The sequence below is a fragment of the Cryptomeria japonica genome, chromosome 3 (genome assembly GCF_030272615.1).
Source record: "Cryptomeria japonica chromosome 3, Sugi_1.0, whole genome shotgun sequence".
Lineage (NCBI taxonomy): Eukaryota > Viridiplantae > Streptophyta > Pinopsida > Cupressales > Cupressaceae > Cryptomeria > Cryptomeria japonica.
The window spans coordinates 864930196-864954384 of NC_081407.1; the positions used below are offsets into that span (position 1 = coordinate 864930196).

General features: G+C 37.7%; 1 protein-coding gene across 1 annotated transcript in view; it reads left to right on the forward strand.

Moving 5' to 3' along the window:
- The first annotated feature begins 6320 nt into the window (after window positions 1-6320).
- The window catches only part of LOC131029236 (DNA repair protein XRCC4), a 58686-nt gene continuing 40817 nt past the window's right edge, over window positions 6321-24189 (forward strand). Inside the window, exons 1-2 of the mRNA XM_057959659.2 lie at window positions 6321-6742; window positions 8392-8534. Of these exons, the coding sequence (XP_057815642.2) occupies window positions 6604-6742; window positions 8392-8534 (282 nt within the window). The 5' untranslated portion in view covers window positions 6321-6603. The remainder of the gene's footprint in view (window positions 6743-8391; window positions 8535-24189) is intronic.

The window sequence follows — 24189 nt, forward strand, 5'->3', positions numbered from 1 at the left end:
AAAGCATGATTATCTATGTAAACAATGAACTCCTTAGGAAGTAAGTAATGTCTCCATTTCTTCAATGATTGAACCGATGCATAAAACTCAAGATCATAGGCTGAATATTTCTTCTTATCATCATTCAAATTTTCACTAAAATATGCCACTAATTTACCTTCTTGACTCAGAACAACCCCTATTGCCAATCCACTGCTATCACAGTCAACTTAAAAGACTATGGAAATCAAGAAATGTAAGTTTAGGTTGCTCACTCAAATTTTGTTTAAGAAATCTAAAACTTCTTTCAGCCTCTAATGTCCATTCAAATTGCTTATTAGACCCCTTAATTGTTTCAAGCATGGGTGCAACTACATGACTAGTTTTTTAAGGAACTTCCCGTAGAAACTAGCGAGACCATTAAAATTTCATACCTCGAATGCACTCTTTGGTGTTGGCCAATCAATAATGACTTGGACCTTTTCCTTGCCCATCTTCAATCAATCCTTACCCGCTATAAAGCCCAAATAGATCAGCCTAGTCTTCAACAACACACATTTCTTCATTTTAATTTGCAACTTCTCCTTATGCAAACTTGCCATCACCATCCTCAAATTTGCTCCAAATGCTCTTCCTTTGACTTACTAAACACCAAAATATCATCAAGATACATAATGACTAACTTTCCTATGAATGGTTTTAAAACCTCATTCATAAGCCCCATGAAAGTACTAGGGGCACTAGAAAGCCCAAAGGGCATAGCCATCAATTAATAGAGTCCATCATTAGTTTTAAAAGCTATTTTCCTCTCATCTCTAGGTCTGATCCTAATCTAATGATAACCACTTTTCAGATCTATCTTTGAAAAATACATTGAGCTACTCGAACAATCCATCAAATATTTATCCTTGGAATTAGAAATTTATATATAATATTTATCCTTTCTTAGGAACTAGAACTGTACGAATAACACATGGGCTAAGACTCTCCCTTATCAACCCCTTCTCGAGCAACTATTTTACTTGCTTTATAATCTCCCCATTCTCCTTGGGAGTCAATCCATATGCAACCTTGTTTGGAAGGCTAGGCCTTGGAATCAAATCCATATGATGGCTAATGCTTCTCATAGGAGACAACTCATCGGGCAACTCTTTTGTAACAATGTATTTATGCTCCTCTAAGATCTCTTGTGACTCCTTAGGTAATTCATCCAACTTTGTTGATGTAAGAACAATCTTGGGATTGGATACCAAAATATATCCCTTCTATTCATCCTTCACGGTGTGTAAAAACTCCTTCCCACTCACCGACATTATTGTATTATTGTTGCTGATATTGTTGTCCTCTTCTTGTTCTTGCATGGGCAACAAGATATGTCTGATACCATCCTTCTCAAAAGTGTAGGTGTTATCTCTTCCATTATGTACCATTTTCCTGACAAATTTCCAAGGTCTACCAAGCAAGACATGACATACATCCATGGGCATAACATCACATAACACACTATCCTTATAGATACCAATACAAAATTCAACACTTGAGCTTGTTCATCTACTAATAATTGATGTCCTTTATGTAGCCAAGAAACTCTATTAAGGAGAAGGATGTTTAGTTTTCTTAAGGCCTGACTTATCTACCATCTTTGTGGCCACAAGATTATCCATACTACCACTAATAATGATTAAATTGTAGCACTTACCTTTTTCCTTACACTGGGTTTTGAATAGAGCTCTTGTTTGAATTGGTTCTTGACTTTCCTTGGGTGCCTTCAACAATACTCGTTTGTACAACAATGACTCTCTCAATTCCAATTCTCTGTTATGATGGACAGGTGACCCCACACTCTCTTGGTCTACTTTCACAATTTGATTGCTCCTTTTGAACTTTGTATGCCCTCCTTGTGAAGATTCAAGACATTCCCAACTTTTGTGGCCAACATTTTGATTACACTTGAGACATTTACTAGTAAATCCTCTGCCCCTTCCTTGAAAACCACCTCTTCCATACGATCTTCCTTCCTTGTTTTGATAACCTCCTCTTTTAGTATTGGTTTTTTCACTGGAACTACCAATCCCCTCTTCTTGATGATGTTGTTGTCCTCTTCCTCTCTTTCTTTCTTACTGGTTCTGCTTCCTCAATAGTTTCTCTTACGCTATTCACTTATTGCTTTTGGATTCAATTGTGTGTGCAAATTTTTGTCATCGAAGTTTTGAATCATACTTCGTGATTCATTATTAGGATGAACAAGAATTCTAAGGAGATGGAAGATAATGAGATATAGATCTGAGGATTTGTAAACAAAGATGGAGGGTAGGAAAGGGCACTGAGAACAAGGAAGACAAATAATAGTTTCTCTTATGCCTCGATGGCAAATTGATAAGCCTCTTCAATAGTTTTTGAGGATACATGAATCGACTCATCTTGCAAACTATACTTCAATCCATTCAAATACCTTGCTACTTTCTCCATGACATCTTCACTATGTCCTGAGCGAATCAAGAACTTGTAAAACTCTACGGTATAATATTTTACCAACATATCCTTTTTGTTTTAGGTTTTAAAATCTTTTGAAAAGATTAGTTTGATAGTCTCCTGGAAGTAACATAACCTTCAACTTCACAACTATTTGATCCCAAGAAGCAATTTTCTCCTTATTCTTCTTTCGTCTTTCTGATTGAACTTAATTCCACCACATAGAAACATGGCCTTTGAGTCTGGTACATGCAAACTTGACCTTCCTTTCTTCTAAAACTCCTTCATATTCAAAATATTTGTTAAGGTCATTGATACAATCAATGAGTTTTTTACCATTCAAACTTCTAGAATATGTAGGGACCTCAATTTTTGGTTTGACTCCCACATTCAATACTATTCTCAACAATTTATCTTCAAACCCCTTTGGTTCAGCAAAAACATCTTCATCAACAACCTAAGGTTCCTCTTCATCTTTAACCTTACTAACATCATCGACTGTTATTCCTCTTCGTTGGGCTTGTTCCATGGCATCCATCCTTGCTGCCAGGTTTTGCAACATCTCCATAACTCCTTCTTCATGCCCTCTTCAACCTCCTCCTCTAACACCTCCTCTTCTCATTCTTCTCAGTGGCATTCTGGCCACACCTCAATCACCAATCACTTATTGCTATAATACCAATATGATGACAACCTTTATGACTAACAGAGGATAGGAACTTTGAATGACAATACTCCCATCAGACTGCTCTGCAATAACTCTTCCATCGTCGACCCCAAAGACTCCATCTTCTTCCACACTCCAATAGGCTTGTTGTATGTCAATTCCATAAACTCGTCCTTTACATTTACGATGGTCAAACCCCTCTATACTGCATTCCTCTTCTTTTTATCATCGACTCTATAACTAATCGATTATGCTTGGTCTTAGATCAATTATGATTGGTCTATAACTGCCAACCAACCAGTTTAGGAACCAATTGTTTTCCTTCCTGCTTGTGTGGAGATAAGAAGTCTATTATGTGCTCCACCAAGGTTAAAATCACACTTATTATGGAGAGTGAGTGCTCACAACCAAGAGAAACTAATTAACTTCAAACCAAAATTAAAAGCTTGCTTACATAACAAATAAAACACAATAGAAAGATAAACCATAATTAGAAAGAGCAATGCTTCCGCATCACAATTTATGCATTGATCATTTGACATTTCCCAAAGAAAAAATATTCCACAAAGTTTCAATGCATGCACAAATAAGAATTGAAACAACACACAAAACATTCACAATTTATGCATTGATCATTTGACATTTCCCAAAGAAAAAATATTCCACAAAGTTTCAATGCATGCACAAATAAGAATTGAAACAACACACAAAACATTCACTTTGTAAGTTGCAACCTCTCATCTACAACTTCTTCCTTGCTTATTCCTACAATATTAAGAGTCTCCTCAAACACATGATATAGACAAACTTTAACAAATTAAGTATCTTCATGTGGATCTACGCTTCCACTACAATCTTCTCCTCAACTAATAAAATACAGTGCTCATTGCTGCTCAAGTTCTAGTACCATGGATGAAATAGAAGATAGGGAGTAGTGTTGATCAAAGGAATACAAATATGACTTAGAACATGAATAAAATAGAGGAGCATGATTGTTCTAATACCAAATTAAAGTTTGAAGAACACGAAACTCACACTTGATGCTTTGTTAATTAACACATTTATATATTTATAGATCTAGCAAACTCAACAATCTTCCTATTGAACTAGTAAAGAATTTAACATGTTGAAACTGTTAACAAAAAACTATAATTGATATACAATTAATGGAGTTGTTTGATATACAATCAACAAAGTTGTTTGACAAGTGAGAGACAATGGACAATGAATTGGGACTCTTGGCCATATTTGATGACACTTACATTAATATAATTCACTTATGAATTATATTTATTAAAGAAAGTAACTATATGAATTATGAAGTATCTATCACATATAGTTCTTGTTCTGATTTCTCCTTACTTGACAATCACATAACGCCAACTTATAACAATCAACAAATTGATTTTTTCCTTGCTAATGCAATAGTTATGTAACTAATATGATTATCACATTCTCACTAACAAAAGATAGATGATATTTCACAAGTTTTTTATTTAAATTCTTGTTATATCAATTAAATAATGGAATATCCTTGCATGTATATATATAATTATATAAACAATTATAATTTGGAAAAAAATGATAACTATTATTACTAATAAATATAATTTTAAATTTTTTTTTTAAAGTTTTTAAATTCTTATTAAAAATATTTAAAAAATTACAAATAATTATATTTTGTCTTAATTTTTTAATTAGATATATATTTTTAAAATAAATATTATAAAATAATATATATTAATAGAAAATAATAATAAATATTAAATGCAAAAATCTTAAATTTACAATCACAATTCATTACATAAAAAATGTTATAATAATTTTATTAAAAATATTATAGAGATAAAGATAAAAATAATTATATTTAAAAAATATTCTAAATCAATACATAATTTTATAATGTAATAATATGTATGTATTTTATATTTTATAAAAATGATACATTAACAAAATTATAATTAAAAAAAATCACACAAAACATCAAATTCCAATTAACTTTAACTTTTATAAATAAATAATCTTTCAATAAATTTATTTTAATTTTTTTTTTGAATAAAGGCGTAAAAACTTTATTAAATATTACAAACAAGCATTACATAAGAAGCCTAGAGTCACCGAGATCCAACAAAGAACTACAAGCAAATAAAGTCATCAACCAACTTCAAAACTATCCATCCTATGCAAATCATGATAGTAATCCTGGGAAAGATGCCCCCAACCCTCAACTTTCCAATCATCATCATGTTCCTAAGCCCACTTAGCCAAACAATCAGCCGCTCTGTTCCATTCTCGAGGAATGTGGATGAAGACACCATCTCCATCATGACACTAATCAACAAAATCTGGTGAACAATCCCTTCTAGCTGCCAATTAATCCCAACCATCTTCAGCTCAATTAGTAGATTAACAATAATCTGCGAGTCCGATTCGCATATAGCCTTACGCCACCACAACGCATAAGCTTGCTCCAGGACATAGAGAATTGCTAATCCCTCCATATAATTATTAGCCTGTTGTCCTTTATGCACTGAAAAGAAGAAAACCACATCCCCCAAACGGTCTCTACCAACACCTCCAATCCCAACAGGACCCAGATTACCACGCGAGGAGCCATCTGTGTTGATCTTTATGAAATCATCTTGGGGTGGCAACCATCTTCCCACCCTTTCAACCTTCTTCATAGCACGTCCGCCTCTCCCGACACAAGCAGAAACATGAGACAACACCTGCAAACCCATCCTACTCACAATTTCAGCCTCTCTTCTATCTAGAGGAAAATTCACCTCACATTTAGCTTCCACCGTCTCCTGGTTCCTATTATTCTATACCACACTTGCTGAACTATCAGCGCGACTTCCCAAAAAATCCTCCGGTTCCTCTTTAGCCAGATTTGCCGAAGTATGAAAATGGGACATATGTGCCACACAATCTGGAAAAAAGAGGACAAAGTAAGAGGCTTACCCATACTGCTCAAAAAATCCACCAAAGAATCTGCACGAATACAGAGATGTTTCCACACCCCCATCAGAAATGCCAGATCTAATTTATTTTAAAATTATAAATATTATATAAAAATATACTAAACTAAATTAAAATTGTATAATACAAGCTAAAAATTTAAAAACAGTCCCGAGACCATCAAATTCGAGGTTTAAACTATAGTTATTATTATTTTTACTTATAGAAATGGGAAATGTTTTTTAAATTGACACATCACCAGATTCGCCAGGCGCCTGCCAAAATAGCGGGAAATGGGACACGAAGCTTGTAATGCACGCTCGCTTCCACGCAAACATCTACTGCAATTCAAGGATATCAAAATTCACCCCGCCAAAATTCGCCGCCAGATAAATTTCGTTGGAATTCAATTTCTGTGCCAAAATCGCCGGCCTACAAAGAAACCTGCAAATTTAAAACCCTAATTTTCATCTGTTTGGATCCGAGATCAGGCAAGTTAAGCAAACAAGAGAAGATATAGGTCAATGGAGATATTGAGCGCAGATACGTGCGTTCGTATAGAAACAGAAAACAAGGAAAGAATAATATATGTAAAGGGCAGCTGGTCACCCTCCTCTTTCATTCTCAAGATAACAGACGGTCTTCATGCTTGGATTTGCTCTGGTAACTAAACCTTTTTCTTCTTCTTCACTCAGCATTCGATTTTCTTATGCTAATTATGGCAGATCACTTGCCTATGCTTTTATAAATAAATCACCAATAATTTGTGCTCCCAGTTGCCTCGAAATCGTTATTAGCCACTTACTCTGTTAATCATGTAGAGTCCGAACAAGTTTTTCTTCAGGCTGTAAAATCCTATTTTTCTTTTCTTCTTTTAATTGGCAAACGAGGACATTATCAGTCCAATTTTATTTATTTATTTTCTTTAAATTGGTGAATGAGGGACATCACCGTGTGCCTAGGTTAATTAGGATTCTTTCTGAAAAGTTTTGGCCATTTCTAAAGATACATAAAATGACATTTGCCGAAGCTTACAAAACACCTGTAAAAATCTCATGTGATGCCTTGAATATTATCTATTAAATTGGAAAAGTCTTTGAAATGTGTTTACCAAGTCTAAAGAAACACAACAAAAATCAAATTTGCCAAGCACTTACAAAACAATTACTGTTACTTCTATGTTTTACCTTATATATTACCACATGATCATATTTATTTATTAAATTTTGACATGGGAAATGATTAACCCCCCAAAAATTTCCTTGTTCAATCTATATTTGAGTTTTGATTCGTTCGCTAACTTACAGGCATAGAATTGGAATCGCTAATGCTAACTCAATTATATGGAATGCTTATGGTTAGAAACATTAGAAAAGAAAGTCATTATATAATATCTGATGAAATTGGGGACAAAAACATTGTAGTCAGCAGATGAAATATCTGTTTCAGAATGTGGTTACTGTTGAATTTATGGTGCTCGATTAACCACAGACACTGATTTGCCCTCCCAGCCATCTCCCCTGAGCACTGCTTATTCTTAATATAGCAGATTGTGTGTTATATTTCTATCTCATTCAAGAGAGAAGATTAATCTTCCTTTAGGCCTTTTGTGGTGCTCCTTCACCAAGGGATGCCACTCTTCCAAGTGGCACCAATTATAATATTATTAATATAATATAATAATTATTATATTAATATATAATATAATAATTATACAATATAATTATATTATCACATAATAATAATATTATCACAATAAATATAATATAATTATATTATCACAATAATAATATAATAATTATATTATCAATTTTAATTACTATATTATCAATAATTATCAATATAATTATTATATCACAACCTTTATATTGTCTATGTCGGCCTAAAGGAATCCGACCATAGCATCAACATTCCCTCTAAGCTGATTAGGCCGATTAGACCACTTACATATTTGTCTTCCTCAGGCTGGAAGTGATGTCCAACGCTGCCAATCTTCAACAGTTACACATTGCACAGCTCTGCCTTGTACCTGCCAATGGCAACATGCTTCAAAGTCTATCCCGGTGCATTTAAATAACAGCAACACTATCTTTTTTTCTTTGGTGTATTCCTGTTCCTCCAATCAAACACATTTACACAACCCCAAAATGAAACTCTCTTACAGTTTTTACCTACTCTCGTCATTGTGGCATCTAGTCTCTGCAAGGGCGAACATATCTATGCCTCATATAAATGTCCATGGGAAGTAGCTTTAAGCTACAGTCTACATGACTATTTGATTTGAAATATCTCTTTTTTGGTGTTTGGAGCAGGTGCAGAGCAAATTGTGGCCGATCGTGCAAGCCAATGGGACCAGTCTGCTTCAGAGTATCTGGCAGATGCACAAAAGCATCTTACTCACCAGCAGCCAGGCTCGGTATATTCTTTTAAGTCTGCTGGAAATGGTGACATGAGGGTAAGTGATTTTTCCTTTTTCTTACTCATTTTCCCTCTCTCCTTCTAAGCTCAAGACCTTTATACTTATGTGATCACAATTATAAGCTAATGTCAAGGTTTACAGTTGGGAGCATGGATGCTGCATTTGTGGTTTATTAATCATCCTAGAAGTATTGCAAAGCAGGAAAACACATAAAATAAACATGAAAGGCAAATTTGTTTCTAGCAAATGGTCACTTGTTAAATTTTTATCTATCACAATTTCCACGAATCTTCCATCTCCTGGACTATGGATTCACAAGGAAGAATTTTAAATTCTGATTTATGATTCATCTAACATGGAATATTTTGGATTAAAACCAACTGGTTTGATGTCGAAGAAGGTAAAAGCAGTTGTAAACACATTCCTATTGTCCAAGTATAACAATTCAATCATAATCTATAATACAGGAACATGAACCCCCAAACTGAAGAGTAAGAGTTGAATTTTTTATATTGCATAATAGTGAACAAAAATGTTACAAAATAAAGCCAGAAAAGCCAAGGACAAGCTACCGAACCAACTAGTACAGACTCCAAAAAACAATTTTGGCTGGTGTCATGTTCCCTCATTTTTCTGATTATATACCAAGTATATAAAAACAAAAGCATCTTATTCACATTATTTACAAGTATTATGAAATTTAGTGTTTATTTACTAACTATCTTCTAATTAACCTAATGGGAGGGAGGTGTTTAGTAATGGGTATCCTAAGGGCCGTGACTTTTCAAGGAGTCACCGCCACTACAAACGCTTTCCAATAGATGTGACCCTCCACTACGAAGGTGGAGAGGAATAAAGGGAAAGCTCGGGCAAAATGAAAAGACACAGAAAAAAATAAAGAGTTTGAAACTGTGCTTCAGCAAACACAGTCAGCCACTTGTCTTTATTCTGGTATGGATCTCTGTACTCATACTCTCTTGCACTTATGGGTTTTCTCTGATTAATAATATTGCTTGTCTCCACAATAATACGAACTCCAGTATGAATTAACCCTGCAATAATTGTATTAGTTTTGAGAACAAGTAACCGGTTCACTCTGTAATTCGTTGCTGTAGAAATCAATCCACTAATAATGATATTAAAATCTGTATACTGATGGACATCAAATTCTCTGACTGGTAAATAATAATAAATTGGAAAATCTACAGTAAACTGAGCAATGCATCATATTTGATAGTAATGGATAACTGTATACTGGCAACTGACTGATAAATAATCAGAATATTGATTAGGACATGAATACTGAAAACAATATGTTTATTAATAATAATCTGTACAAGGGCACCCTACATGATGGGGGGAACTGCTGTATAAGGGCACCCTATATGATAGGGGGAACTGCTGTACAAAGGCATCCTATATGGATACATTGAGTAGGGGGAATTGCTGTATTAAGGCACCCTACATGGTTACATTCAGTAGGGGGAACTGTTAAAGACACCCTACCAAATCTTGCACTATAGTTCACCACCATAATTCATGATTTTTACTCTATTAATGTTACAAGAATCCCTCTTTATGTTACACATAGCTAATTCTATATATATATAGTCGCTCATATGATCATTCCTTAATGTAATTTGTAGTATCTTCTGACTTTATTTTTGTAGGTCATTTGACAACAGCAGAGGCTAAGGTACCTTCTCTCAACCCCTGTACTAAGAATTGAGATCCTTAACTAGGATATTTTAAACCAATTTACTAGGGGACATTACAAGTGGTATCAGAACATGTTCCTGCTAGCCTAAGGGAATTAGTTGATGCAATTGAGTCAGTGAACCTTAAGGGCCCTAAAAAGAGAAAGGAAAAAACCACAATAGCCATGGAACATGAGTTTAGGGTCTTCATGGAGCAAACCCCCAGGCCCTACAAAATATAACAGCAACCAAGGTAATCTCAGGCCAAACCAAAGAAATGAAAGGGAAAGATCTCCAAATCAATTAGAAAATGGTGACAGGACAACCCAAGAATCTACCCATGGAGCAAATATACCCCCTTTACTAATTAGGGAAGAACCAACCAGAGATGGTGAAGGAATTCATGTCCCTAGTATAAGGGAACTTGCTGGAGAATATGCAAGGTTAGACCCTGAGATTAAAAGTAGTATCCCCTTCTCTGAGTTTTGTGCAGCCGACTCAAGGAGAAACTATAGAAAGAGGAGGCCACAACCTAACAGGGAAGTACAAAATAAGGTGGGAAAAATGACCATTCCCAACTTCGATGGGTCTGGAAAAATCTCAGCTCATTCATGGATCCAAAAATTAGAGACCTACCTCACCCTTTGCCCTATGATAGAGAAGGATGCTATCACATTTGCCATACTGCACTTAGAAGGTACAACGCATGAATGGTGGCATCATGGCCTAGTCACCCAAGATCACAAAGACATAAAAACATATCATGGCTTCAAACAAAAACTCATTAAAAGATTTGATCAGCTGCACCCCCAAAAGTATTTTAAAGATCTTGCTAGAATTAGACAAAGAGGGACCATAAAGGAATACATATCTGAATTCCAAAGATTGGCTGTCATGTTTCCAGGGATATCTGAAGAAAGATTGGTCTACCTATTCGTAGAGGGGTTGGCTGATACAACCTGAGGGCTGGTAAGTACATTGGACCCCTCTACTCTCCAAGAAGCAATTTGCAAGGCTAATTGGTTGGAGGCTGCCCGAACCTAGGGAAGGGATCCCCCCAAAAAGGCAACAGCAAGGGATAAACATTCTTATGACAAGAATGACCACAAGAAGACCTTCAACCCACGCAATGAATGAGAAGAACTAAAAAAGAAAGGTCTGTTTTGATTGCAAGCAGAAATGGAAGAGGGAACAAATGTGAAAGCCCAAGTTATGTTATAGATGTAATGATGAATGGGGACTAGGACATGAATGCAAAAGAAAGAAGCCAAGAAAGAATAGCACATGTTTCAAATGCGGAGAGAAGTGGGAACCAGGGCATAATTGTGTAAAAAGAGGCCAAGCTCATTACATTGAAACCATACCCAATGAAGACAAAGAGCCTCCTAGTAAGAAGGCAAAATACCATAAAGAAGATGAGGAGGAAGGGACATTGGCATCCATTTCAAGGGCAACAAAACACTGCCCTTTTAGGATCCGAGGAGTAATCAAAGGGAAGAAGGTGATGGTCTTGATAGACAATGGAGCCACACACTACTTCATAGATGAGGGTTTAGCCAAGAGGTTGGGGCTGGAAACACAAGAGTTCACAGGATTTAAGGCAGGTCTAGCTGATGGATTCACAACTCCATGCACCAGGAAAATCCCTAAACTTAACATCTCCCTAGGGAAGCATGAAATTAAGGAGAAATTCTATACGGTAAAACTAGGAGACATATTTAATTTTGGGCATCCCTTGGTTGGATTCACTAGGAGATATTAACATAAACTTTTCAAAGCAAGAATTGCATTTTGAGAACAATGGGGAGAAGATGGTGTTGCGAGGACTCTCCGATGGATCTCCTAGGGTAATTTCAGCAAAGAAATTTGAGGAAGATCCTTAGTCATAATCAAGCAGAGTGGGTAGTCCAATGCCTAATCTTGGACAAAGCCACTTCCAAGGGGAAAGAAGTCCACATAGATATCCAACCATTGCTAAGAAAATACAAAAAGGTTATTGATAATACTCCCCCAGGTCTCCCCCCCAAAAGAGGGTTTGAACATTCCATTGAACTAGAGGAAGGGACAAAGCCAGTGGTTACCACATCCTACTATCATCCACACAAATATAAGGAGAAAATCGAAAAAACTATAAAAGAATTATTGGAGATGGGACACATCCAGCCAAGTTGTAGCCCATTCGCTTCATCCGCGGTAGTTTCTAAGAAAAAAAAAAGGTACGATGAGGATGTGCATTGACTACAGGGCACTGAATAAGAAGACAATAAAGAATAATTACCCCATTCCTCGAACTGATGAACTCCTCGATGAACTTCATGGAGTAGTCTACTTCTTTAAAATAGACTTAAGATCTAGATACCACCAAATCCAGCTAAGGGAGGAAGATATACCAAAAACAACTTTTAGATGCCATTATGGGCACTTTGAATTTCTTGTTTTACCATTTGGCTTGACAAATGCCCTCGCTACCTTCCAATCTTGTATGAACCACATCTTCAGGGGTCAATTGAGAAAGTTTTTGCTAGTTTTCTTTGATGACATCCCGATCTATAGTAGGACATGGGGGAATCATTTGAAGCACATAGATGAAGTTTTAGAGACACTTGAGCAAAATTCCTTATATGCAAAATTATCAAATTGTGAATTTGGTATGGAAGAAATCTTGTATCTAGGACATAAGATTAGTGCACAAGGAGTAAAGAGTAGATGAGGAAAAAATTGAGGCCATCAGGAGTTGGCCAAAACCTAGAACTCTTACTTACCTTCGAAGGTTTTTGGGGCTTTGCAGCTACTATAGGAGGTTTGTAAAAGGATTTTCAAAACTAACAATCCCACTCACCGATCTCACGAAAAAAGGAGCCTTTACATGGAATGAAGGGGCCCAAGCAGTATTTGAGAAACTCAAGGAGGTTATGAGCTCTTGCCTTGTTCTAGCCATACTAGACTGTTCTTCACCTTTTGAATTATATTGTGATGCCTTGGGGGAAGGTATTGGGGCTATGTTGATGCAAAATAAACACCCCATAGCAAACTTAAGGAATAAAAAAGGATATTTTCCATTTATGACAGAGATGCTGACAATAATGCATGCCCTAGCAAAATTCAGGCAATACTTAATTAGTGGGAGGTTCATTGTTAAAACCAATCACAACAACTTAAGATTTTTCTTAAGTCAAAGGGACTTAAATGACAGGCAACAAAAGTGGGTGAGTAAGCTGCAAGCATATGACTTTGATATTGAATATATGAAAGGCAAGAATAACATCACAGTAGATGCTCTATCTCGAAGACCCCATCATAATGCAATAACTACAATGTCAATTGATTGGAGAACATCCATACTCACTGAATATGCTAAAGATACGTTCTCAAGTGATCTAATTGAAGGAAAGATACAGGATGAAAATTATTGAATTGTGGATGACCTCATCCTCTATAAAGATTGAGTGTACATTGCACTAGGATCTAAGGTAAAGAAGTAGATCTTAAAAAACTATCATAATAATCCATTGACGTGTCATCGAGGATACTACAAAACCTACGAATAGATTAGAGAGAGGCTCTCATGGGAAGGCCTCAAGGGGGATGTGCTAACATATGTTAAGGAATGTGTGATGTGTCAGAGGAACAAAGATGAGCATACTTTTCTAGCAAGATTACTTCAGCCATTACCAATTCCCAACCAAAAATGGGAAAGCATATCCATGGACTTTATAACCGGATTGCCCAAAGTACAAGGGAAAAATTGTGTTTATGTGGTAGTTGATCGATTGACAAAATATGCACACTTCATAGCTATTTCCACATAATTCAAAGCACCCCAACTAGCTGGGATCTTCCTTAAAGAAGTCTTTAGATTACATGGATTACCGCGTAACATTGTGAGTGATCGGGACAACTGTTTCCTTAGTCTCTTTTGGCAAGAACTTTTTAGGCTAGCTGGAACAAAATTAATTCTCAGTACGAGTTACCACCCACAAACAGATGGACAAATTGAAATAGTTAACAAATGGTTGGAAGGATACCTACGGAATTATGTTATAGGACAGCAAAATGCATGGGTCAAGTGGCTTCATTTAGGAGAATACTGTTATAATAATACTCATTATATTTCTATAGGGATGAGTCCTTTCAAGGCTTTGTATGGATACACCGCAACATCATTTGGAGATTTGATTCATTCAGAGAGCCAAGTTCCAAGAGCCAGAGACTTCATACAAGAAAGCATGGATATAATGAATGAGCTTAGGGATAACCTTCTCCAAGCCCAAAATCAGCAAAAGGTATATGTGTTTAAAAAGAGAACAAAACGGACTTTTGAAGCCGGAGACATGGTCTTCCGGAGGCTACAACCTTACAAGCAGTCATCATTCAAAACCGGTGGGGCAGAAAAACTTAAGCCCCGTTTCTATGGGCCATATAAAGTAATAAGGAAAATACTTTCAACTAAATTATCAAGTACGCCCTTAAGGCCTCCCACACTCGTATTAGGTACATCTAGGTATGGGTTCGCGAGGGGGTATGCTTGGGTATGTACCCAGGCATTTGGGTACTCCTAGGGTACGTACTCGATATACTTGGACATACCCAGATGTACCCAAAGGTGTTGAGTGCCAAAAAGTAACAAAAAAAGACAGTTTTTGACTTTTTTTTTTGCATCCGAAAACCCTAAAATGCCCCTAAAAGCATCATTTCGCCCAATACAAAGATCATTTTGCTCTCTTCACTCTCTCTTTTCTCATTTTCTCTAATTTTTTTTTTGCCCCCTCTATCATTGGTTTTTTTTTCACATTTAACACTTTGTGCAACTTATTATTGCTGCCCCTCAAACCCATTAGAGTCCTCACTCAGAAATTCCCACTAGTTATTGGGTTCTCTTGTCATATAAGAAATTTGATTACAGTGAGGGGGTCTGGGAGTGGAGACGACTTGGACAACTAAAATCATCACTTTTAAAATGCCAATTGATAAAGATAAATATTAAATATTTAACCATCAATTGGCATTTAATATTTATCTTTATCACTACCATTTTGGCATTTAGCTTTTATCAATGATGAACAATGAACCACAGGGAAGCATTCCCCCCCCTCCCCTGCCCCCAAACCCTTGCGTTTCTGAGACGAGGACATCTCTGGGACAGGGGGATGGGGACCTGTTGTGACCATTTCACACATCGCCCCATTAGAATGGGGACCCCCTCTTTTGCTTTTGGTTTTTTTTTTCTTTGCTTGTTTTTCTCTCTGCTTTTAGGATTTTGAGTGGTTGGGTGGTCTGATTGAGCTGGCTGGACTAAGGCTAAACCTTGGAAACTCATTTTGGGTTTCTTTCAAGCTAAGTCTAGTCGAATTTTGGAAGATCGTTAATCGTCTGCCTGAAGATTCAAGATTGCCAGAATGAAACGTGCCTTTCAGGAGAGTCAAATTGGTTAGGTCAGGGGCAGGATGAATAGGTCTTAGGTCAGGTCTAGATTGAAGGACGGTTTTTTTGGGTAAGATCCTGTTTGTTTCTGAGTCTGAGTCAGCTAAGCATGGTCAGTGAAGAAAGGAAGTTGATTTGGTTAAGTTAAGTGAAGAATGAAATGAATCAAGGGCCTGAAAATGTCAAATTCGCTCCTGACCCTTCCAGAGGGTCCAGGGCGAAATTCTTTGTAGACTGGATTTCCTTCACAATTTTGACTAAGTTTTGACATGTTTGAGGATGGATTTATGTGTTCCTGCCTAAGGATGAATTTGACCAATTTTGGAGAGCCAGATGATGCCTGAAATATAAGTTTCGCTCCTAACCCTTCCAGAGGGTCCAGGGCGAATTTCATTCTAAACACAATTTCTTGCCTTGAGTAAACTTGCAATCCGGTTCCTGGCCTTGAAAATGATCTGACCTTGCCTTGTGAAATGGTTTGAAACTTAAAAATTGAGCAATTTGGCCTGGAATTATAAGTTTCGCTCTTGACCCTTCCAGAGGGTCCAGGGTGAAAATTTTATTTAAGCTTGTTTTGTCATTAACTTTGGCTAAATTGTGATGTGCAGGCCATCTTGGAGGAAAGATTGGACGTCACTTGATACATTTGAAGATTTGGAAGAATGCAAAATGATGAATTTTGGACAAGGAAGGCAAATTCGCTCCCGACCCTTCCAGAGGGTCCTGAGCGAAATTTTGAATATCTCTTATCTTGCAATAAAAAAGGTCAAGTTTTGGGCATGAGTGAAACAAGGACAACTCCCTTTACCCTCCCGAGAAAGTTTCAACTTGAAAAGATGAAGGATCTCGCCTAAAACCTAAATTTCGCTCCTGACCCTCCCAGAGGGCCCAGGGCGAAAATCTTAGTAGAGGACTTTTTTTGCTCAGTTTGGGCGAATTGGAGTATCAAAGGCATGGTGAAAGGTGGAGAGAACATGATGAGACCCCTAGGCACATTTGAAGATGAAAGAATGAAGGAGTTTTGCCCAGGAAAGGCAATTTCGGTCCTGACCCTTCCAGAGGGTCCAGAGCGAAATTCCATGTAGACATATTTTTTATCTTTTCTTGGACATGAAATCCTATTCATAGCACAGTACAAGATGAAATCTTACTTAGCCAGGAAGTTTCAAGGTGAAAAGTGAAAGATTTTGTTCAAAGTTGCAAAATTCGCTCTTGACCCTTCCAGGGGGTCCAGAGCGAAATTCTTAAAAACACCTTTCTCTTGCGAGATTAAAACCTTTTTTGTGATTGGAGTGGATGTGAAGAAGTATGTTTTATCCTTTGAAGATAATTTGGATCGCCAACAAGAAGCAACCAAGCCCAAAAAAGGAAATTCGCTCCTGACCCTTGCAAAGGGCCCAGGGCGAAAATCCTAAAACCTATCTTTTCTTCAAAGTTTGAGCAAAGCTAAGCCTAGAAATGGAGTTTAAACAATGTTTTAATTGCCTTGAAGTGAAGAGGGATTGTTGAGAGTGAAAGTTTTGAAGCCAATTATGAAATTCGCTCCTGACCCTTCCAGAGGGTCCAGAGCGAAATTTCCAAGTTCTCCCCTTTTCTTTCAAATTCAAGACAAAATCTTGCTATTCATAACTTAAATGGGAGAAGGACATAATATTTTGTGCCTTAGAGGTGATTTGAAGTTAAAAGAATGAAAGAATGTGCCCAAAAACTCAAAAATCGCTTCTGACCCTTCTAGAGGGCCCAAGGCAAAAATCATAAAATCAACCTATTTCTTTTGAAGTTTTGCTAAGGCAAGGATGCACTAAGGTTGAAATAACCTTTAAGACCATGATGAGTAATGGTTTGCTTCAAAAACTTGATGATTCTAGGCCAGGAAAGAAAAATCGCTCCTGACCCTTCCAGGGGGCCCAGGGTGAAAATTTGAAAACCCCTATTATATCTTGTGCAAACAAGACAAACTTGGGTGGAATGGATAAAGATGAACATTGCCTAGTGATGAGTGAAGGATTCAACGAAAGATGATGAAGGAATTAGCCTAAGGAGGAAAAATCGCTCCTGACCCTTCTAGAGGGTCCAGGGTGAAAAACTCTAAAATCACACTTTTCCTCCTAAGTTCAATAAAACTAAGTCTGGAATGCAATGAAAAGGCCTATTTGGGATACCTTGAAGAGGTCTCAAACTTTGAAAAAATGTAAATTTTGAGTCCAATTAAGAATTTTGCTCCTGACCCTTCCAGAGGGTCCAGAGCAAAATTCCCCTAAAAGCACTATTTCCTTCAAAATTTTGATGAAATAACTCAGTGATGCAAGGAAATGGACCCTGGAGATTGCATTGGGAGAGTTTTATGATCAAGCCAAGGTGGATTATGACCTAGAATGAGAAAATCGCTCCTGACCCTTCCAGAGGGCCCAAGGCGAAATCCACATTTCCACCTGAATTCCTCATGCGAAATACCAAAATTTGAAATGCAAGACTTTAATTGGATTTGAATTCACCCTCCAGGAGATTTTAGAGTCAAGGTATGAGATATCCAGGACTAAATCGAAAAATCGCTCCTGACCCTTCTAGAGGGTCCAGGGCGAAATTATTAAGCAATCTTCATTAGGCCTTGATCAAACGTTGATATTCTCCAAATCACCAAAATTGCTAAATTCGAAACATTTGGGAGGATTAAATTAAATTCGCATTAATTAAAGGCATTTTTAATTTAATAAATTAATTTTTAGGCCTTGAAATAATCAAAAATTTACCTTGGAGGCACTAAAATTAATTTTTAAAATTAAAAAATACACATGAGCGCTCAAAGACATTATTTTGCCTTTATAGGCAAGTCGGCCACCTTTTTTTTAAGGAGTTTTATTTATTTTTTCCCCCTTTTGCCAAGTCGGCCTTGGAGGAAAGAGGGTGAGTGCTCTATATAATAGGGGAGTATTGCTTCAAGTTTCAAATCATTCATTCATCCCTTCTAAAGTGCGAAATTGAGGAGCGAAATCCAGCAGATTGGAGGTGAAATTTTGCTAAGTGTGGAGGCTAAAGAGGGTGAAGCTCTTTGAAGGCTAATGGAGGCGTAATTCATCCAAGGGAGGACTATAATCTAAACCTTGTCCATCAAAATCCAGTCTTCTTTCATCATTTTCAAAGATTTTTTTAGTTGAGTGCTCAAGAGAAGGTATGGGGAATCATCTTGATGTCCTTATTCAAGACTTGTTTTCATAGCAATTTTTCGGAAAGTGTCTAAATCTTATTTTTGTTGATTAATTAATTAGGAAATGAAGAATTCTAGATCTATCACGAAATTTCTTAATTAATATCTTGAATCTTCCCTTTGAAGAGTCTCAATTTCTATACTTTAAGATATAATGCTTAAGGATTAATTTTGAAATTTTTGTTAGGCATCAAATGGCGATTCCCAAGGCCGGAGGATCTACAAGTCGTCAGGCTCTCATCAAAGAGGATCAGAAGAGTGACGAATTGGAGACCAGGATCGTGTCCAAGTGGAGTAATATCGAAGACACCAACTTGGGAAACTTCCATGTGAAGAAGTTTCGAGAGGTCCCCTACATTGGCAAGCCATCACCTATTGCAAGGAAGATAATCGAGAGTGGTATCATCAAGGTGGCAGGTTTCCCTCCCGCAATCAAGTGTCATGAGCTGATGATCGAGTGTGCCCGCCACTATGACTCACAATCAAGGACGATCGTAACCAAAGATGGGAACATCTTAGCTTACCTTTCAGAGGAAGCTATAAGTGAAGCTCTTCATCTTCCAAACCATAAGGATATGATTTACAAAAGCTTAGAAGGAGCCAGGTCGATCTATGAAGATGATCCTGAGACTTGTCTGAATCTCATCAATAAGAATTGGTTGCTCAAGAGTTGGCCTCGCCTGAACAAGATTCCCAATACACCACATAGGATCGACTTCTAGGAGGAATACAGGGATCTGATAACTTTGCTCAATCGAGTTACAGGGGCTCCTCAAGCCTTCTTCTTCGAAAAATGGATGTTCTTCTTCATTCAAATGATAGTCCAAGGAAAAGGAATGCTTCATTGGGCCAGAATTATTAGCAATTGTCTGGACGTGCAGTTGAGAAGGCTAAGACCCACCAAATCATTCCACATGAGCTCATATGTTATATATGCCTTAATCAGGAGTTTCGAGTATGCAGGGCTACCTCACAGAGGAGTGATCGGAAGAGGACTCGGAGAAATGAGGGTTTGTGATTCTTATGTTCATCTGCATCATCCGCTTAGAAGTGACTACAAGTTAGTCAATGACACCTTCACGATGAACATTACCAGGATATCGCAAGGTGGGATTCACAATCGTCTGTCTCTGGATGCACAGGACCTTGTGAAGAAGTATGGCGCTTGGTTCATCCAGTTTCAAAAGTTCACATACATCAGAGCTCACGGGTGTCCTTCTCCACCTTACATGTTGCCAAGATACCCAACAGACAGGATAGTATTATTTGAGGTGACTAGACAGTTGGCAGCTTATGCGAAGGCATCCAGACACAAGCATGGAAATGGAATTCCCATGCCCATCATACTCGGGAATTCAGTTGAAGTGTGTCCTAACACTCAAGCCTCGGAAGATGCAGAGAAGGAATTATCTTTATACTCATTCTCATTCTTTGCCTCGCGGGAGAATTTTGATTCTCATGGTTATATGGAGGAGACAGTCGGCAGGAAGTACAAGCATGAGTTTCAGGTAGAGGACTTTTTGATGAATCTCCCAGGTGATTTGGAGGTTAAGAGAAAGATGCATTCCCGGCTACCCTTAGATCTCATCAGGAAATGCAAAGTTTATAGAGTAGGCAATCAAGCCCAAGATAATGGTAGATACCTCCAGTCATCTTATGAGAAAGAGGACAAGGAAGTGAAAATAGATTGGAATGAGCCCGAGGTTTTAGACCTAAGAGCTTTGATGGCTCCCGTTTTATCATGCACTCGCAGATGGGTGGATGTACAACATCAGAAGTTGAAAGAGTAGAATGTATCAATGACTTTCACTTTGGAGGCAAGACCAGAGGAAGGAGAAGCAAGCGTGAGTGAGAATACTTCTCATTCCAAAGGCTCAAAGAGGAAAGAAAGACCTGAGAAAAGGGAATCCACCAGGAAGAAGCAGAAAATAAACCCTGATCACCCACCAAGCACATCTTCTCGACATGAAAAGAAGGCAAATCAAGGAGAAGATCAGGGGAAGATGGTATATGAAATTGATGAATCTATGGAATCCATGGTACAAAATGACAAGCAAGAAAAGGGACAGACACCTCAGCAGTCGACGAGTCAATCTCCCCAAGTTGATGCTAATGAGCTACATGAAGAGAAGAATGATGATGAAGGGACATCTCCTTTTTGAGAGGATAGACCACTGCTTAAAGAAATACAAGGGAAACAAGATCCGCCATTCCGGATTGGTTAAAAGAGAGACTGACAAGGGTAGTTGTGATTGAAGAGGAAGAAGATGTATTTGATTTGGAAAGCCTTATAGGAAACTCTCAAGAGGTAATGGAAAAGAAGAAGGCCACAAGGATGTCCAAGATAATTAGAGATGAGACAGGATCCAGGAAATTGCAAGTAGCTACACCAGTGGTGGACAAATATGAGGGTGAGATTCTTGCAGATGAGTATGACTTAGAAACATTTGAGCTTGGTCCACTTACCTCCAAACAAGCAATGGAAGAAGCAAGCAACCGATTCATTTGAAGCACTTAAAGACAAACTTAAAGAAGAAATGGAAAAAAATAAGAAGCTTGAGAGAGAGGTCAGTGCTTGGAGAAGCTATTTTAGTCATCTCAATCAGCCCTTGAGATGTCAGGATCCAGCAGTATCCCCTTTACAGGCACTCCCTCTTGAATCAGTAGGCGAGGCAGAAAGGGTAAAGAGTTTGGTTCAGCTTATGAGCTCTTGGATTGATAAATCCCACACGGTAGCTATTGAATTTGCAACAAGAATGATGAAGACAGTTCATCGAGCTATCCAGGTCCTTGAGATTATCCATAATCTAATGATAACTGTAGCTGCATTCACTTGTAATGTCCCCTTCTCAGTGATGTGCATTCAGTGGTCCATTGGCCTATTCCGAAGACTCGTAGGCTATTTGGAAAGGAGAATTAGGGTTTCCTATTTTCTAGGAGGATTCTTTGGTGTTTTCAGGGCGTTTATGCGGGAGTTTGACAGTTTGGATTCTGGATTCCTTCTGGGTTTTCAGAGAGCTTCAAGATGGTTCGACATGCATCTGCATCGGGTGACTTTTTCCTAACTTACTATTTTTAGTAAGTGCGACGACTGCTCAAAATGTGGTTAAAATCACTTTGGAAACACTTACTATTTTTAGCAGTATGCTATTTTTAGTAAGTACTATTTTTAGCAGTTCTATTTTTAGCAAGATGTCAGCTGGCCTGTTCAGATGGCTATTTCTGGCAGGTCAGTTTGAGCAGTTGGTCTTCCAGCATTTTTTGGTGCTATTCTTGGCAAGGATTCTGCAGCTCAGCTCAGATGACTATTTTTGGTAGTTCAGTTCAGAGCCCCAACTCAGTTCAGTTTTGGTGATTTCCAGCACTTCAGTCTTCTGCTCAATTTGGCAATAATCAATATTTGAGGAGAAGGTATTTTAATATATTAATACCTTAGGCATGAGGTATTAATATTTGATTATTTTATGGATGGACGACTTAGGAAGGGAGAAAATATTAATTTTATCCTAAGTCTATTTGGGCGAAATTTGCATAGGACTTCAAGGGGGTCGTCATGGTGTTAATAAGTAAATTATAACTCAAGGCAAATGGGCGATTTTCTAAGTATATTGCCTTGGTAATATTTTTTATTTGGAAGTCATAGTTGGGCGCCCACTTTACACTTTATTTTATGACACTTATATTTATTTAAAAAGGGCGAACTTGTGCAAGGAAATGAAATGAAATGCAATGCTAAATGTAGATGAAATGGAATGGCATTTGGTTTGGGCGTATTTGGAGTGCATTTGAATTTGAATTTGGTTGGCAAAAAGTTATAAATAAGTGACTTGGGCTCCCATTTGCACTATCTTGAAAATCTGTAATGTTATGTTGCTGGATTGGCGACAGAACTTGAGGCTTCAGAGTGCGTCTCCCTAGTGCTACCCGGTTTCGTACTTGAAATACAGTACCTAGCTGTGCCTTGTATTCTTCTACATTCTCAGAGTTTTGCCATAGACATCTTGGTGTTGAAGTGATCCTGGAACTTGCTGGTTTTGCCTGTGGCTGAAGCACATTTTTGCTCACACCTCTCTGCTGGAGCGATTGACAGTTATGGGTATCATTCCTATCTTCCTTCCCAGCACTGGCAATAAACTTTGTAAGTTTATAGCATGTTTGTTTGAGTTTTAAATTTATTATGCTAAATCGAAATCTCTAGGCTAGGCGTGGGTTTTCTGCCTTGCATTGGGATGCGTGCAAATTAAATAAGGGTCTTTTTGGGGTGTTGTTTTGATTGGTTACCATTGCATATGATGTACGGTGGGTTTGGGACTGGTTTGAGCTGATTTGGATGTAAAATGAGGGAGTTATGAATATTTTGGCATTTCTCTAGGCTGCTGGTCTGTGTTTCCAGCCTGCAGATTGGTTGTAACAGAAATTTATATCTTTATTGTAGAAATCTGCATTACTCTCCTTCTATCATTTCTATTATTGTAAGGTTAGGTAGTAGTACTACTAACCAATTCTATCTTTGTAATTCTCATCCCGCTGAATAAGTGGAAGAGGTTGGCTTGCCGCTTGATATGCAACAAATTTGTAATTTTTAGTCCTCCCGCTGAATAAGTGGTCGAGTGATAAGTTCAATGCTTTGGTCCTCTCACTGAAATATGCGGTAGAGTGATTGTTTAATACAATGTCCTCTCGCTGAAATACGCGGTAGAGTGATTGAACTTCAATTTCTTGTAATTTTCCCTTGGTCGGTTTACCGCCAAGATGTTCAGTTTCTATCCTGCTGGATAAGCAGAAGGGGCTGGCTTGCCGCCCATGCATTGTAATTTTCAGTTTGTTTATTGATGCTGACGATCCCCCGAACACCGTATGCTCTCACCCTCCCAGTCTGGGCTCTTGGTGAACAAAAGGTGGAAGGGTTCCCTTTCAGTTGTTTTGCTTATTCCTCTAACCTTAACGGGTTATTTGTTGTGGGTGAATTGTTATTGGCCTGAAAATCAAAAAAAAAGTTAGTGGGATATTACATCACTCACACTAGAGATGTTATCATTCCTGTGTTACAAGTGATAAGACAAACACCAAGACGGATTCTGGCACAAGAAAAGATAATGGATGGAGGAACCCATAATCTCCTACAGTGGTCAGCTCTGCTCCAGATGAAAGAGGTCCTTTTTGAAGACATCAACACCAGATGCAGTCAAGTTGAAGGTATCATTCATCCAATTCAAGACAAGGTGTTTGAAGTGTTATGTACCATTCTTGGCAGGCGGATCGAGATTGAGATAGATGTGGACATCCAAGAGTTGGAGGAGAGAGTCAAGGTTATCTTTTGCAAAGAGGAGAACATCATCACAGATAAGCAACGAGATCAGATGTACAC